Raw genomic sequence first — 17,715 nt, 5'->3', positions numbered from 1 at the left:
GGGTTGCGTGCCCATTCCACCAAGGCGACGGCAGCCACTACGGCTTTGGGATCTGGAGTCCCCCTTCATGATATCTGCCAGGCAGCCACGTGGGCTTCATTGCACACGTCACTAAACATTACTGCCTGGACAGCCAAGTCCGGAGAGACGGCTTCTTTGGCTGTTCAGTTCTCCAGGACTTTCTGGTGTGAACTTAGTTCGCAGACCCACCTCCGGGGTTGGTATTGCCGGGGTATCTATTCTAAGGTGAGGAATCCATAACTAATAGTCTTTTTCAGATGAACAAGTTACTTACCTTCGGTAACGATATATCTGTAAGAGGCATATATTAGTTATGGATTCCTCACTGCCCCACCCATCCTCCCCGTTCTGCGAACTGACTTCTAGGGTAAGGGATTCCCTTTCAGGGCCCTAGTTTTGTGCACCAGTGGTCAGTGTCTTGCACGGCTCTGCGCTTCTGGCATGGAATGTCGTGTAAAGAACTGACGTGGCGCAGGGGCGGCGTCTAAGCAGATACCGCAACGTCATTCCGGCAATCAAGACGCCAACGACGAACGCGGAGTCGACCTACGCCACCTACTGAGGCGCAGGGGTACTGCTGAAGAAAAATTCTCCGGATCCAGTCTGACGCCTGGGGGTAATTCTAAGGTGAGGAATCCATTACTAATATATGTCTCTTACAGATATATTGTTACCGAAGGTAAGTAACTTGTTCGTCAGTGCACAGACTTTAAAATATATCAATCAAAAGATTTACACACATGTAAATAATGAGTCCGAATCAGCAGAGTTTAGTTTAAATTTCAAAGCTTTAGTATTTAATTCAAGGGTAAAAAACATTCAAATAAATGCCACACAATCCTAATTTAAATTAAATATCAAACTCTGCAAGACTGCAGGATGATTTTGGATCACTATAGCATATGGATCAATAGGAAATCAGTAAATCCAAGTGACCAGTTCCAGTTAGTTAAAGACAGAAATCTGTCTCAGTCCGTCACTGTAACATTAACATCACAGCAACATGACGCGAGCCCTTTCAGCCGAAAAGGTTCCATTACTCTAGCATACCAGCCGACAGCAGATCTCCGTATTACATCATAGTTTGCATTGTCCTAGGATGTCTAAGCCGTCAGTCTCAATGCTGCAAGATAGGTGAGCCAGGTTCAGTTCCAAAATCATGCTCTCAAATTTTTGACATCTCGGTCCCAAGCGTCTGTTCTAGTATGTAACAGTTTTTGTTGCAAGTACAGTCAAGCTTGTCAAAGGAAACGATTGAGAATAAGAATGCAAGTGGCAACTTTGCTAAAAGTCCCCATAGACTTCAGACCATTCAGTTCATGAGTTCACGTTGGGAAATGAAGCAAGATTTGAGACCTACATGAAATACGGCTCATTCACGATGAAATTAAGCTAAAATATGAATCTTGCATTGCATAAGATAGCGTATTCATTTCTCAAATAAATGTATTAATAAACATTTCAATCAAATCATAATTGTTTCATGTAAGTATAGGGGACTCATAAAAATGTCAAAATGTCACTGTTACACATATATAGAAATAGTACATATAAATCTTCTTTGCATATATGTTAAGGCCCACATACAATTATAAGCCCTTTTGATGAAAGATTCACAGATGTTACTTTAACGAAATCTTGTGTAGCACCTACTTTTCTTTTGTTATTTTTAGTGTACACATTACACACAAAATCCTATTTATTTCTAACACATGGAACATTAAATTTGCATATAAAATGTCTTAGTTATTTTTATTATCACAATATCTAATCTCAGGATTAATGTCATTAAAGTGTTAAAAATTCACATCTATTTGGTAACTATAAAATATATCATAATCTCATTCTAGCATTTTGAACACTTTTACAATGCAGTATCTAAATCAGAATTAAATTTTGTCATTTTCCAGAAGCATAAAGCTTAACACGTTTGTCATCATCTATATAAAGTTTTGTCACAATTATTGTCTTTCTTATTTGTCGCAAATGTGTAAGAGGAAAACCTCTGCTGTATCACATTTAATCCTTTAAGTAGTGAACTAGTCGTTGTGGGGGGGGGGGGGGGGGGGGGAAACAAAAAACAAACATATCCGCCAAAGTTTAGAAAAAAAATTTGGCCCAGTTTTTTTGCAATTTGAATAATATGAAATAATATTCTTGCATTAACCCCTTTCCTGCTCATGAGGGAACCACTCCGTCATGAGCCTCGGGTGCCGTGTGCTCATGACGGAGTGGTTCCGTCTTGCCGCGGCCGTTGGCGGCCGCTCCTCCCACGCGGCGCTAATTCCCCGCCTGTGCGGGCGATTAGCGCAGTGGGCGGAGACGTGACGGAACCACTCCGTCATGAGCACAGCACAATTCCTGCCGCAGCCAAGGGGTTAAGCAAATTGTGGAGTACATATCCTAAATAAACAATAAACGGCATGTAATTGGCATAAATTTTAACTACAGTGACATAGGCTTCTGCTTCCATCGACCGCTTGTCCTCTAGATTACCAACCCTGTGTATCGTGTTTATACCCTTCCCCCCCCACCCCCCCAAGTCTTTTTTTTCTGTTCAGCAACATACATATTCTGTGATCAGTTAAAATAAAGACGGCAGTTTCACAACCTAATTTAGCCATTTACACGCACTAAATTGCCAGTTTTTTAATTACATTTTTAATATAACTTGATACTGGTGTTTAGTCCCGTTCAAAGTACTCACAATTTTGGCAGCTAAGGGGCAGGGAGATTAGTTGATTTTTTTCAGTAAAACACAATCCCATCAAGCGAGGAGGCCGAAACTTGAATTCCCACGGATGACACTGGGCCCTCAAACGGAGTTGCCAACGTTCAATTTGTTCACATTCTTCTAAAGCAATATTTAAGTATTTTTCTGTGACATTTTTAAAGTGTGAGCTGTTTTTCAGGATTGAAAAAAATCCTTTCTAAACCATTTGAATGTCCTGGGATCACAACTGAACACTACATCACATTCCTACTAGTCCTAGGCAAATTACATGCACGATATGAAACTCATACCTAACAAAGTACTTTTTTATTATCCTTATAATTGTTGTGTTGTGCGCATTGCCTTTGAAAACACTAATAGTGCCAAAGTAAAACCCAAACTCCATATTAAGGTCATTCTGTCCCATTATTGAGGGCACATCTTTTTTAATGTTCATGCCTTGTAGAAAGTATACAAGTCGTGAGTGAACTGTTAAATGCTGCGTACCGCCTCCGTCTTGAAATTCAGGGTAAGTTAGTGCAGCAGAAGTCATATGCCTTCTGCTTCCTTCATCAACCCTGTGCCCCAAGGGTTTCTCACAGGTTAGCACAGGGTATGTGTTCTTGCACACTATGTACAATGGTTATTCAATTAAGGCAGTGGCAGTTATTCTAATGTAATATCATTTGTACCAGTTGCCTTATTGCTTCTGATGTCTTAATTCTTCTTCTCTTGATTTATCCTGAGCTGAGTTATTGCTAAAAGGATTGCGCGTCACTGTATCCCTGATTGGTCACTGAAGTTAATTAGCTATCAGTCTTCTACTGTGCCCAACCCATTTTTCCAAATAATGCACTAAGTTGAAAGAAAGCAACCAGTTCTGTCATTGTAGTTTACTCCTACATTTCTTTCCCAGATCCCAGTGTTGGGAGAAGCTGAATTCCTAAGTGGTGCCTTTAGGGGCTTATGAATCGTACCTATCTAATTCACACACATTGTGTATAGACCAACTGGAATCTACTGGGAGGCTTTTTATTCGAAGTTCTAAGAGTTAGTGAAAGTTTCTAGAAACATTTGCCAGAGGTTTGCAAGAAGACGATTTTCTCAAGGTCATCCCTGGTTGAATATTGAGGTCCAGTTTGCACCTTCTGACCTACAATTATCCGTTACGTGCACAAAAGATACGCCACTCAGATATAAGTGTGGGTATCTTATTACTAACCCACCCCCAACCCATAACCAACTGATTTTGCTGCCTGGGTCAGTGTTCCAAGGTAAAGTACCACACCTCCTGTGGGCCGTATATTACAGCTTCCTTGTACAATATTTCTCTCACTATTATTTGCTGGCTCAAGAAGACACCTGTACTGTCAGGCTTCGCTGTCAGAACATTTACTCATGAATACCAGTGGAATGGCAGACCTTCCTCCTTTAAATATCTGCGGCCGTCTATCCTGGATGTGTGGGGCTGGTGTGTGCTCTTGTTGCTCATGTGATTGTTAGAAAAACGAAATGCATCATATTCTAAGTTCCAGTTTAGAATAGCAATTAGAAGAAATCTGAAAGAAAAACTTGGCGAGCACAGGTGCATTTAAATTATCATTTCGATCAGCTCCCACAAAGATTGCATCAAAAGGGCTAAGTGGCTTTATGAAATCACTGCAAATTTAAGATCATTACAAACAAGCATTTGCAATGCAATAGGTCTCGCATTTACGGGAGTTTGAGCTATTGGCATTGTAATTGACAATGCGTTTTATTTATGTTTTACAAACAAAAACATAAATAAGAGGCATTGTCATTTACAGTGCCAATAGCTCAAACTTGCGTAATTGCGAGACCTATTGCATTGCAAATGCTTGTTAATTTGGAGTCTACCTTTCAGCTGAACATGCTTTCCGAGTATTTACATAAAAGACAGAGAGGAATTGGTGCCTCGAAGTCCCGGTTTATCTGTCTAATTGTACAATATTTTTTTTCCCACGTTCTGGGCGGTGTCTGAGCCCTTTGTGTCGTTCTTTGGTGTCTTTTCTGTAAGCTGATGGCTGTTATCGTCTTGTTGCTTTTGACTTCAAACAGTTGGGTGTTGAATCTGCTGGGTAGAAAAGTGTCTGTCCTGTTTTCACAACCTCCTGCGTCGAGGACCCTTTGATTGTTTGTATTTATTTATTTATTTATTTGCTTTTGTTAAGAGAGAAAGCCGCATGCTTCCCAGAACAGCACAACACATGGTAAAGTGCGAGGACCCCGATAGGCACAAAGTGTGACTGTTGACTTGGGGCCGGTCTTGCTGCCTCATTTTATAGGTGCAGCTGTCCAGTTTTGTGGTGAACTTTTAAAAGCAGTTTTTGCCGGGTGCCCAGGACTTGTGCATGACCCAACCCAGACCCTTAAAAAAACGGAACTCTTTTGAAGGTTTTCACGCCAAGTGTTTGCAGGGAAAGAACAAAGCGCTGCCTCGCATGGTTGCGTTTTCTGACACCCCCACTGGAGTACCTGACAAGTGTTAAATGCACCAGTGATCCGAGAAGCGGCTGTTTCTGCTGCGTTGGTGGAAGGTGCAGGCGCACACATTAAACGCAGCCCTTACAGGCCGCTTTGTTGCATGGTTTCAGGAAAGGCGTTGACCTCAGTAGCCCATGGGCCGGGGGGCCCGCGGGAGGGCTGCGCGCGCTGAAAAAGTTTTGTTAGCCCTGGTTTGGAATGAGGGGCTTTCTCAGACTAACATGCAGCGTGGGAGCGCAGCTTAACTTCTGCTTCATGTGGAGCAAAGGCTGCCTGGTAACCTCCAAGAGGGGGTACATACTTTGAAACCGTCGGCCCTCTATTGAAATACAAAAATAATCCCTTAAAAAGAGCCGTGAGTGTGACTTTCATAATTTTTAAAAAAAAAACACAAACTGGGCTCAAGTGAATGCTTCACCATTTATTACCGTGACTCATGGGCACACGGCACTGGACAGGCAGATTCGCGGACTTTATTTGTGGTGAAGCAGCAATAAGGCCGGAGACCACAACAGCCAGGCACAAGAATCCAGAGCAGACATGGCGAGTAAGTTGGCTGAAGAGGTGGGGGTGGCAAATGGTGTTCACGGGCGCTTTGATTTCCTCAGTGGCCGCGCGGCTCACTGAAAACATCAAAGCGCCCGCGAAATGTAAGTGATCGCAATCGCGATCACACTTCAAAGCGCGGCTGTGTGACAGGCGAAAGTGAAAGAAAACGAGTGCTTTCAGGCCTCCAAATGGTGCGCGCGCCCGGCACACATGCACTGTATTTGGAGGCCTGAAAGCACTCGTTTGCACTTCCAAAACTCGCTTACTATAAGTCTCGCCAGAGCAATGCTAAAGCGCTGTCTCAGGCGAGACCTAAAAAGCAAGCAAGCTGTAACAATGGACCAGCCCTGAAGGCTTCCTGCGCCACTGATTAAGTGCCTACATAGGCCACTTGACAGGCGAATCAGTCCAACCCTGCTACAGCACATCAAGACAAAGCTCTCTCCAGAATTTGAATAGTTTTTAAAATTCTAATCTTGATACAGATTTTGTTAATTCTGATGCTTCCCAGCAGGGTGAATCCACTGCGCTGAACTAGGTTTTGTTTGAGGTGACAAAAACAAGGCTCACCTCCCAGTCTTTGTTTTACATTCTCAAGAAGTAGTACCTCATTACTGCCTTTTGAATACAGCCTCTCCCAACAACATATTTTTGGACATGTTGAACCCTCACGGTTCATGGTAGCCAATTTATCCATGGCATAAGAGCTATGCCCTATTATTTTGTTTACTCCATTTTATCAAGCTCATCAAGAAATTACAAACCGGCCCCATAAATTGTCAATCAATAGATTCACCAACTTTGTGTTCCTGGATGAGATTGTGAATTATTCTTTAATTTATTATGGAGTTTTTATAAGGTGAAGCATATTGCAAAAGCTTCAGAGCGAATAACGAAGACGGACAGAAAGAGATGGACAAGTAGAGAGGGAGTAGGGGATAGAGTGACAAATATTCTGTATTACAGGAGTCAAAAGCTTTTATGAAGGGCCTGGTTTACCAGAGCTATTTAGGCATGGGGTTCCAAACGTTGCGCCCTCTTACTGCACTTATTCTGCTGCTGGTGAGTGAGGGTATGAAAAGGGGTCTCTGGATAGGTACAGTTTGATAGTAAAGGCCTTGCTTTGCAGTGATTGTTAAGGTTGGAAATGCATTTCAGATCTTGCTTATGGAGTGCATTTGGATGTAAAGTAGCACCCTTCTTGACTAGAAACCAGTGATGAAATTTGACATCCGGCTTTATATTGTAATTGTAATTATATAGTTCTTACTAATCCTGAAAAGGCGTCAAAACGCTTTTCGACGAGTAGCACGCTACTCCAGAACCCAAAAAGGATTAGTGCTGAACTTGTACAGGGATATATGAAATTAGTTTGAGCAGTGGATATGTGAATTTATTTGGATTGAAAAAGGATAGTGGAGGGATATAAGAGGAAGGGTTCGCATTTATTTAGAACTTGTTACCCCTCATGAGGCATTGAAGTGCTTTTTGCCGAGTAGCACGGTACTCCAGAACCCAAAAACAGGATTAGTGGTGAATTAGTATAAAGAAACATGAAATTAATTTGAGCTGTGGACATGTGAGTCTGTTAGTTGGATTGAAAAGGATAGTGGAGGGATAGAAGAGGGAAGGGTCTGAAAAGTGTTTATTTGGAGATCATAGCAGTAGGAGGAGGTTTGGGATGAGTAAAGGGGAGGCGGAGAGGGAAGAGGCGGAGAGATTGTTTGGGAGATCTCAATAGTAAAAGAGGTTTGAGATGATGCAAGGATTGGTAGCAGAGAGGGAATTCTAGAAAGGGTTATTTTGGTGATTATAGTAGAAGAATGGTGTTTGGGATAAGGCCTGTACCTCCACTCCGGAGGTACAGGGTGTATTGAGAGAAATATAGGGTGAGAAATAGGACAGTGCTTTGGAGAGATTAGTAGAATGAGGTTTTGGATGAGTCAGTGAGTGGTGATAGAGGATATATTGAGAGAGATATAAGGTGAGATATAGGGTGGTGCATTGGTGATGCTGAATTAGGAGTAAAGTGATAAATATAAAGATACAGAAGTACATGGAAGGTATATATGTGTAAGAAAGGTAATATATCTAGATTTAAGTTGTATTTAATAAACTCACTCAGACTTTCAAGTGTTGCTGCGCTTTAAGCTACTTTATTTGTTTCCATTTTCATATATATATAGATATATTCACTGAAAAAACCATAGGTTTCACACATGTTATAGTTAGCGGAAATTTTACTGATAAAAAACCAGTGAAATTGCCCCGTTATAGTTAGTGCTGGCAACTATAACTCACGCGACCGCAATCCTCTGCTGATGCTAATACTGTATTTAGACACTTATTTGCCCATGTCTTCTTCCATACATTTTTAGCTATACATATATTACAAATATTTTTTTTTCATAAAGACACATATGTCATCAGCAGAAGATTGCGGTCGCGTGAGTTATAGTTGCCAGCACTAACTATAACGGGGCAATTTCACTGGTTTTTTATCAGTAAAATTTCCGCTAACTATAACATGTGTGAAACCTATGGTTTTTTCAGTGAATTTGCAAGGTTTTTTAAATGCTAATTCCTAACTATAACGTGTGTGAAACCTATGGTTTTTTCAGTGAATTTGTACGGTTTTTTAAATGCTAAGTTACTTTACGCCATTCGAGGCGTGCGCGCCCTCTTAACGCAGTTCGTTCCGTGCACGGTTTTTATCAACTTTAATAAGCCCTGTACATTTGGTGGCCTTCGGCCACCAAAAGCACAGGGGGTGGGGTCAATGTGGATAGTGTTTTTTTTATTTCGATTTTATAATTTCATGTTGCCAAAATTTAGTTTTTTTTACCTATTCATAAGCCCTGTACATTTGGTGGCCTACGGCCACCAAAAGCACAGGGGGTGGGGTAAGTGTGGATAGTGTTTTTTTTTTTTGTTTTTTTTTACCGTACGCTTACGGTAAGCGTACGGTAAGCGTACTCGGCGAAATTGCCGAAAAAAAAATAAAACCGTTTTTGCTCTTGGGGGATGTTTGGGGACTCCCTCAACATGACTATGTGGGAGGGAGTTGTCAAAACAGCCCCGTAACATGTTTTTGGCCATCTTGTTTGATAAACAACACTCAGTGCGAGAGACAAAATGGCGGCCGCCGCTTCCTGGTTTCGGCCGATTCTAATGTTTACTAAGATCTAAGAGCCAATCAGAATCGCGCTCGCGCACGCCACCGTACGCTTACGGTAAGCGTACGGTAAGCGTACCGTAAGCGGGCTCAGATATATATATTGATTTAAAGGCTATTTTCTCAGAATCTACTGAACAGATTTACACCAAACCTACAAAAGGCACTTCCTTGACCTAGGGACTACCTCTCTGCCAAATTTCTAGTAATTCTGTTCAGCCGTTCGGGCTGTAGCTCGTTCTAAAGGTCCTATGGAAAAATGCATGGGAAAAACGCGTTTTGGGACCCCCCTTTTATCTCAGCCCCCGCTTGACGAATCCCCCCGAGACTTTCAGGGTAGGAGCGGAGCGTAGCGCCCCACCTATTTTGAGAAATTCGCGAGGATTCATCGACCGGCGCCAAAGTTATTCAAAATAGAATGTTGAGGTTTTCCTATGGAAAAGGGGTCCTAACTATAACTACCTACTGGCGACCGCCAGTAGGTAATATATATATATATATATATATATATATATATATATATATATCTTTGTCTCCAACCTGCCAGTCCCTCCTGCAAAGACGAACATGGACCCAACAATTTGGTGCAATTCTTTTATTTCAACCAACAATAACACACCTCCGCCATCTATATATATATATTTAATTCACTAGTGAAACAACTGTATATAGTTATAATAAAAATTATTTATTTATGCGGTGACCTATAATACATGTTAAACATAGAATAATACAACCAAGTAATATTTACATTTCTTTAGCAGAACTAAGGAATATCTATATATTTATAGACATAATTATTATACAAATGTAGACAACGAAATACACTGATCTAGTTTCAGTTATATAATCCAAATAAATGCTTGTATACACAGGGATATGCTGTATATTTATGTTTGAGTATGGTGGTTATATGGGGAAGAGCCAACTCTTGATTAGTCTTCTGAAAATAAGGTAGTTATCCGTGGATCTTATGTACGGGGGTAAAGAGTTCCATAGTTTGGCTGCTTGAGCAGAGAAAAATGTGCCACCAATTTTGTTTTCTTGTATGGGGGATTTTGAGGAAAGTTTCCAATCTAGAGCAGTGGTTCATTTGTTGAGTGTATTTAGTGATTTTATTCCTGATGAAGAGGCTTTATATGTAAGAGTAGTCTGGCAGCAGAGTTCTGAATCCATTGTAGTCTTTTCATAGTTGTTCAAGATGATCCATGGTTGAGGCTATTGGTGTAATTGAGTTGAAACAGAACGAGAGAGATAGTATCCTGGACCCTGTTTAGAAATCCCAAGTAGGGGAAGATGTGTAGCAGAGTTTTTATTGTAACAAAGCTTGATCTTGCTAGTCTGTCCAGTTGGGCATTCATTGATAGCTTGGAGCCCATGATAATTCCGAGGTTTCTTAATTCCTTTGATACTTTAGGCGGCATTCCCAGATCGTCAGGCCAGGTAGCAAGTGGGTCATAATTTTTCCAGTCGCCACTTGTGAGTATTTCAGTTTTGGAAGTATTTAATTTGAGAAGGCTACATGTCATCCACTGACCAAAGTCTCTGAGGCAATTGAAAATGTGTGAGTTTCCAAATGTCTTTGGGGCTTTCCAGTTTAAGGTATAGTCACTATGATTACAGTTCTACAGAACCTGAGGGTTTTTTTAGAGGCAAGAGAAGTTTTTGCTTTTTCTGAAAAATGTTCCAGTAATCCAGTTTAGGAGGGACTAGAGATTAAATGAATGTTAAATAGAATGCACTTGATAGATGCCAGAGAAACCTACAGAGCTGATGTGAGCTTTGATTGAAAGGGAAATTTCTAGAACGACCTTCTGGCATTTCATTTCTTTTTCTATCACTGTTGTTGAGGGTCGTGAAAAGTAGAGGTTGAGGAGAACCATGGGTAAGTATGAGGTTGGAATAAGGCCCTGATAAATTCAGGTGTTGTTGTCATCTATCCATGACAGAATTACAGTGAGAGTTGAGTAAACGTGGTGTCTGAGAGGCCAGTGCATTGCTGAGTGTCATCCGCATATATGTGAAAGCTATTTTGTTCACTGGCTGTGAAAATATAACCAATATAATTAGCAGTGCTAGAGAAATGGTGGGCTCTGAAGACAGACGTCTACTGAGAAACAGCAAGGAGACCCGGAATGGAGTCTGGAGGCCCTAAGCACATTTATTTGCAGTGGAGAAGGCTCCTATGGTTGTGGTCGACATGTAGGTCTACAAGAATCAGCATGGTGTAAACTTTTGAATCCATAATCCTCAGAAGGCCATCAATGATAACTATTATGGCTGTTTACATGGCATGGGAAGGTTCTATTCAAGGCAACGTCAGCAATATAGTTAATATTTTTTCGATAGTAAATGAGGGTAAGGGAGATGCATCAGCCGTCGTTTTTCCCAGTCTTTGGTTTTCATCACCGATTAAATAAAATGAGTCTGTCCCCCAGTGCCCATTAGAATGTTGAGGCTTTGTGACTGGAACCGCAAGTTAGGTGTGGAAGTACCTTGGCGTTTGGCTGTTGCACCGTTCTATATTCATCCCTCATTTCATTGGTGGCACTCATTAACAAAAGTAGTCTTGCCTTCACACAGACCATTTTAAAGGCAGTCATTATGACCACTGCATTACCTGACTAAAATAAGTAATCGCGTTATTGAAATATATTGCATGGGATCCTTTGTGCAAGGATGTGTAAACAGATGACAGTAAAAAAGGAGACACATAAAAAGAAAAAGAAAACTGTATTAAGTTTGCTTTTTCATAACATTGTTGCAAAATATCAATAGGAAATTGTTGCATCCTGTATGGTGCTACATAGTTGTAATGTGTTGTGCACATGAGAGAGTATTTTGTGTGATCTGCCTGACTCGGTCTATGGTGCACTGAGTGTTCTGAGTAGGTGTGGTGGAGCGAGTGGTCAGTGCAGAGAAAGTCCTAATGCTGTGAATCATGAGTAGATATCATTGCTGTAAGGCATATTCATCATGGTGGGCCATGTGTCATATCTGATTTACATCCATTGAAGTAAAAAGCAGCTGACTCTATCAGCCGGTGTCCATCATCGTTGTATAGCTTGCATCATTCAGTCATGACAAAAACAAATCTACTTCCGATGAAAGGAGCAAAGTGTAAAGGAACAAACACTAAATTGTCCAGACCATAAGCACTTAACGTACAGCTTTGAGTTCGAAATAAAATCTGGTCAAGTTTATGGATGCAAACTGCAGTGTAAGTGGGATTGCCAGATGACTCCTGATATGCCAAACACAACTTTCCTTCCCCCGGGCTTTCGCTTATCATAGTATTTCTGTTTGTGGTTTGTAGTCTTTATTTGCTTCAGTGTAAGCAATTAGACTAACATATATATGACTGACAGATAACAATGACTTCTTACTGGAAAGACATGGACTGGGCTTGGCATATTGTCGAGTGAACTGGTGGCTACAGTAACGTAGGAACTCAATTGTAGTGATATATATATGATTAGAATATACCGCTTTTTAACACATGCTTTTTTCCCGCAGGGAATTACAACGCGGTCGTTACAACGACTGCGTTGTAACCATGCATACCATTACCCCGCAAGTCGTAACAACGACTTGCGGAGGGGTGGCGCTGGATGTTGGAATAGTATAATTTACTATTTCAACTCCAGTATGTGCAACTGTAGGGAAGGTGTTGGATTTTAAATCCAACACCTACTGCCCCCTCCGCAAGTCGTTGTTCCGACTTGCGTAGTAATGGTAAGCATGGTTACAACGCGGTCGTTGTAACGACCACGTTGTAATTGCCTGCAGGGAAAAGTTTTCGTGCTAAACAATGTTTACCATATGATTATAGCAAATAGGCCAAAGTTAGAAATTGCATGTAGAGTGCACTGTGCTTTGATCATTACAAAGATGCCCAAGGTGGCAAGAACATTGCCACTGAAGTAATGTATCACCCAGCATAAATTACTTTTTCCATAGAGAAGTCAACAACTGAATGGTTATTAGTAATGAGCTCCTTTTTATTTTTTCCACATCAGGTTTGCGTCCTCTTATCTATTTTTTCATGTTTCTGCCCATCTGCTTGCCTGCACTTGTGTGTGAGAGATATTCACCAAATGTGGTATGAGGGTGCACTGTAATCTAGCATGTTTGTAAAAAGGACCTAATTCGTAATGCTTTTATAATAGTATGTGACTTAGTTCGCACACACTGTTCACTGTGAAAGAAAAAGGCTTTGTAGTCAGATTGCAATTTTGATTAATGTTAATGTCTTGCCAGATTGCTTGTTCGTATGTGTCCACTCCAAAGCCTGTTGTGACACCTAGAAGCCCATTGCCTTCAAGTCAAATGGTGAGCGACTCTCTGCTTGAAGTGGTGGAAAGCCAAGGAGCCGGAGGCTGGAGGCATGTGCATGTTCGAGTGGTGGTGCAGAGGATCTATTGCCTTCCTGCTAGAGAGAGGTCTGGGTGCCCACTTCAAGGAAACTCGACTGCCTCATCCCCGCCCGTCTTAAACGCTGCACCATCAAATCCGAGGTGAGTCTTGAGCACATCAGTGATTGAAGTTTTGTTTGTCAGAACAGTTTGGGGTACTATTTAATTGCAGACTTGCAGAAATAGTTATTAGGCTTCTCTTGAGTGTGGGGTGAAGTTGATGTAGACCAGTTGTACAAGATGGGGTGAATATATTGGTTTGGGAATAAACAACCTTATCAAATAGTTGACAAGCGCAGTTGCAAACGTAATGGCCATGGTTATTAGGGGCTTGAGCACTGGGGCCCTTACCCAATTCCCAATACCCAGCTTTTCACATGATTTTTGGAAGGAAAACAGATGGATGAAGAGCAGGAGTGTGGTCTAGAAAAACCACCCATTTTCTGTTTCTGCTGCCACACAGTGTCTCCTTTCTCTTTACTGTCCTTCCAACACTCTGAAATAAAATTCTGAAATCAGAAATTGTTTGTAGTCTGTCCCTATATCTCTTAGGGGATCCTGCAAAATGTGTCTATGCCATGTGGAGGTTATGTAACTGTAGTACACTTGTATCTCTGTCTAAGCTGGAGCTCTCTTCATGGTATCTCGAATTACACTCTTTACCTTAAAGGATGGAAGTTAATGTAGGAGAAGCATCCATTTTCCCAGGCGCAGGTGATGTGGTAAAGTCAGAGAAGGGGATCAGCTGCTGAGAGAGAAGAAACAAGAGGCCTCTTGCCATAGAGGAAAAAGTCAAACTGTTGAGCGACCAACTTAATACACCTGATATCCAAGATCATTGGTTCACATGTAGAGGTTGTAAAATTGGCCATTTATATAATTGATGAAACATATCAACTGGAAATGGAAAGCTGGGCAGGGGTATTCAGGAAAAGCAATGGACGGAAGGAACATTCTTAGATGTCCTTAGAAGAGGTATCGCTTTGAAGGGCAAATTGATATGCGTACTTGGTGTGATTTAGAGGTGTGGTTTTTATCAAAAACATCTACGGGATCAGTCTGTTTCTGTGCGACATTTGAAGAGGACTGTTAAGCTCTTGAAGAATGCTTTTTCCTCTGAATAGTGGTGATGAGTGAGGGAGATGACTCCACACTTATACCCCTGCTCTTACAGCTCCAACCCTCAACTCCTAGCCTAGGGTTAATATGTTCCTCAATAAATATATTTGAAATGCACATTATTCTTTATTGAGCCCACAGACTAGCCAGAATGTTACTCATTAGTACATCTATCCTTTCAAATGTTGGAGATCTTTTCCAAAATTGGTTTGAGAATGCCACCTCGGTGAGAACAGATATCCTCAGTATAATACAGCTGCTGTGCTTCATCAAAGTCCAGAAGAAAACTTCAGGGTCTAGATCTTCATTACCTTATTTAGCGTTGCCTTTTTATTTCTCGCATTGTAATGGAGCAAACAAAACGCTGATAGACTTGGAGTAGTTTGATGTATACAGTGACTCTAAGCACAATTTAACCTACAGTACTGAAATATTTAGTAGGATCCAAAAACAATTTCCTTCCTGTACGCTTCGTTAGGTCTAGCCTTCGACTCAGGTTTAGCAGTCTCACCCGACTCATGATTTTCCATAATATACCTACGAAATATTCACAGTTAGATGACCATTCACTTGTCTGTTGAATTGTCATTCACATTTTACTTCCATGCACCTCAGCATACAGCATTGGTCACTGCGTTAGACTGCTTCACCCTTTGGCACCCTTCACTTTGATTGACTGCACTAAACCTGTGCACGTTGTTCACATGCTGATAAAATAGTTCCTTTCCCTTCAGTGGCCAAGCTCGTTTGAATTGTGCTTTTTTTATTTACGTTGTGCTTTTTTATTTTATTTGTTTTATATTACCTTTAAATACCGGCTATGTATTTGCTTTAGGTGCCCAATTAAATAGCGATTCATATTCAGTTTTTTTCCCTAAATTTATAAAGTGTTAAGTAACAATGTAGGGGCCTGAGAGTTGAATGCTTAGTTAGATGGTAATTTATTTTTGTCTACAATAATAATATAATAATGATAATAGTCTGCACAGCATAACTAAAAAGCGTATCATTTGAAAATTCACTAGGAAAACAACCACATTAGAAAATATGTTATACATTTTAATGCACTCATATGGCGGCTATGATTAGGTGGATGCTTATTTCTTTTTATTTTCTTTTTTGTGGCATATGCTGGCAATAAAAAACAAATAACCATCAAAATAGCTTACCAACCAAGGTTAGAGCAATTGGATTTGTAGACCCTTTTGTTTTTACCAATATATATATATATATATATATATATATATATATATATATATATATATATATATATATATATATATATATATATATATATATATATATATATATATATATATATATATATATATATATTCACTGAAAAAAACATAGGTTTCACACACGTTATAGTTAGGAATTAGCATTTAAAAAACCTTGCAAATTCACTGAAAAAACCATAGGTTTCACACATGTTATAGTTAGCTGTACATTTCACTCGTAAAAAACCAATGAAATTCCACGTTATAGTTAGATCAGGTAACTATAACTTGCGCGACCGCAATCCACTGCTGATGACGTCACATATTACATCACTCATGACATGGTCAGTGACATCACTCATCACAACAATGATGACATCTCAAATGACACATTGTGGATTGCGGTCGCGCAAGTTATAGTTACCTGATCTAACTATAACGTGGAATTTCATTGGTTTTTTACGAGTGAAATGTACAGCTAACTATAACATGTGTGAAACCTATGGTTTTTTCAGTGAATTTGCAAGGTTTTTTAAATGCTAATTCCTAACTATAACGTGTGTGAAACCTATGGTTTTTTCAGTGAATTTGTACGGTTTTTTAATTGCTAAGTTATGTATTTATTTTTAATTTTTGCGCGCACGGTGCACTTCGCGCTCCGTGCGCGCGCTGTGGGCACTCGGTGCGCTTCGCGCACCGAGCGCCCACGTTGCGCATTTCGTACCGTGCACGCCTCGCCATTTTTTACAAAATATCAATTGTTTTTTTCTCTCTTGGGGGTCCTTAGATTTATATATTAAATGTGATTGTTAATTCTTTTTTTTTTTTTTTTTAATTTTTTTTTTACCGTACGCGTACGGTAAGCTTACCGTACGCGCACCCCGCGATTTTTTAAAAAAATTATTACATTTATTTTTCATACTTTTTGGTCCTTCGTGAACCCCCTGACGAACGCTAGGGGGTCTGCAACTCTCTTCGTTGCCCCCTTTTCATGTTATCAACCTTTTTTTTCAGTGCGAGAGACAGAAAATGGCGGCCGATACTTCCTGGTTTCGACCGATTCGAGTGTTTACTTTGATCTAACAACCAATCAGAATCGCGCTCGCGCACGGCACCGTACGCGTACGGTAAGCTTACCGTAAGCGCACGGTAAGCGCACAGAGCGCGCTTACAGATATATATATTGATTTAAATGCTATTTTCTCAGTAACTACTGAACAGATTTACACCAGACCTACAAAAGGCACATCCTTGACCTGCGGACTACCTCTCTGCCAAATTACAACTAATTCTGTTCAGCCGTTCGGGCTGTAGCTGTGTCTAAAGGTCCTATGGAAAAATGCATGGGGAAAACGCGTTTTGGGACCCCCCTTTTTTCTCAGCCCCCGCTTGACGAATCACCCCGAGACTTTCAGGGTAGGAGCGGAGCGTAGCGCCCCATTAGTTTTGAAAATTTCGCGACGATTCGTCAACCCGTGCCAAAGTTATTCAAAATAGAATTTTCAGATTTCCTATGGAAACACGGTCCTAACTATAACTATCTACTGGCGACCGCCAGTAGATAATATATATCTATATATATATTGCATCCAATCCTAGTTTCCTTCAGTAAGAAACAGGCACTGACTCGTGGGATGACTTAAAAAAGATTCTTTATTCCATCCAAACGCTTAAACCCAGACGCGTTTCGGCGGACAAGTCCGCCTTGCTCACTGGTTTCACATACGTTATAGTTAGGAATTAGCATTTAAAAAACCTTGCAAATTCACTTAAAAAACCATAGGTTTCACACATGTTATAGTTAGGTGGACATTTCACTCGTAAAAAACCAATGAAATTCCACCGTTATAGTTAGTTCAGATAACTATAACTCGCGCGACCGCCACTCTATCACAAGGATGATGTCATCAGTTATGTCATGAGTGATGCCACTGACCATGTCATGAGTGATGTAATATGTGACGTCATGAGCAGTGGATTGCGGGCGCGCGAGTTATA

At 40.6% G+C, this 17,715-nt stretch overlaps 1 protein-coding gene across 5 annotated transcripts in view; it reads left to right on the top strand.

Moving 5' to 3' along the window:
• SPIDR (scaffold protein involved in DNA repair) overlaps positions 1–17,715 on the top strand; it is a 2,139,604-nt gene that overhangs the window by 1,248,048 nt on the left and 873,841 nt on the right. For all 5 annotated transcript variants that reach the window (XM_085605664.1, XM_085605663.1, XM_085605662.1 and 2 more), the window contains one exon: positions 13,224–13,480. In XM_085605664.1, coding sequence (XP_085461790.1) covers positions 13,224–13,480 — 257 coding nt within the window. The remainder of the gene's footprint in view (positions 1–13,223; positions 13,481–17,715) is intronic.

This window comes from Triturus cristatus, chromosome 5_1 (assembly GCF_964204655.1).
Source record: "Triturus cristatus chromosome 5_1, aTriCri1.1, whole genome shotgun sequence".
Lineage (NCBI taxonomy): Eukaryota > Metazoa > Chordata > Amphibia > Caudata > Salamandridae > Triturus > Triturus cristatus.
The sequence above is the reverse complement of the archived record's forward strand: the minus strand, read 5'-3'. Positions and strand labels throughout refer to the sequence as shown.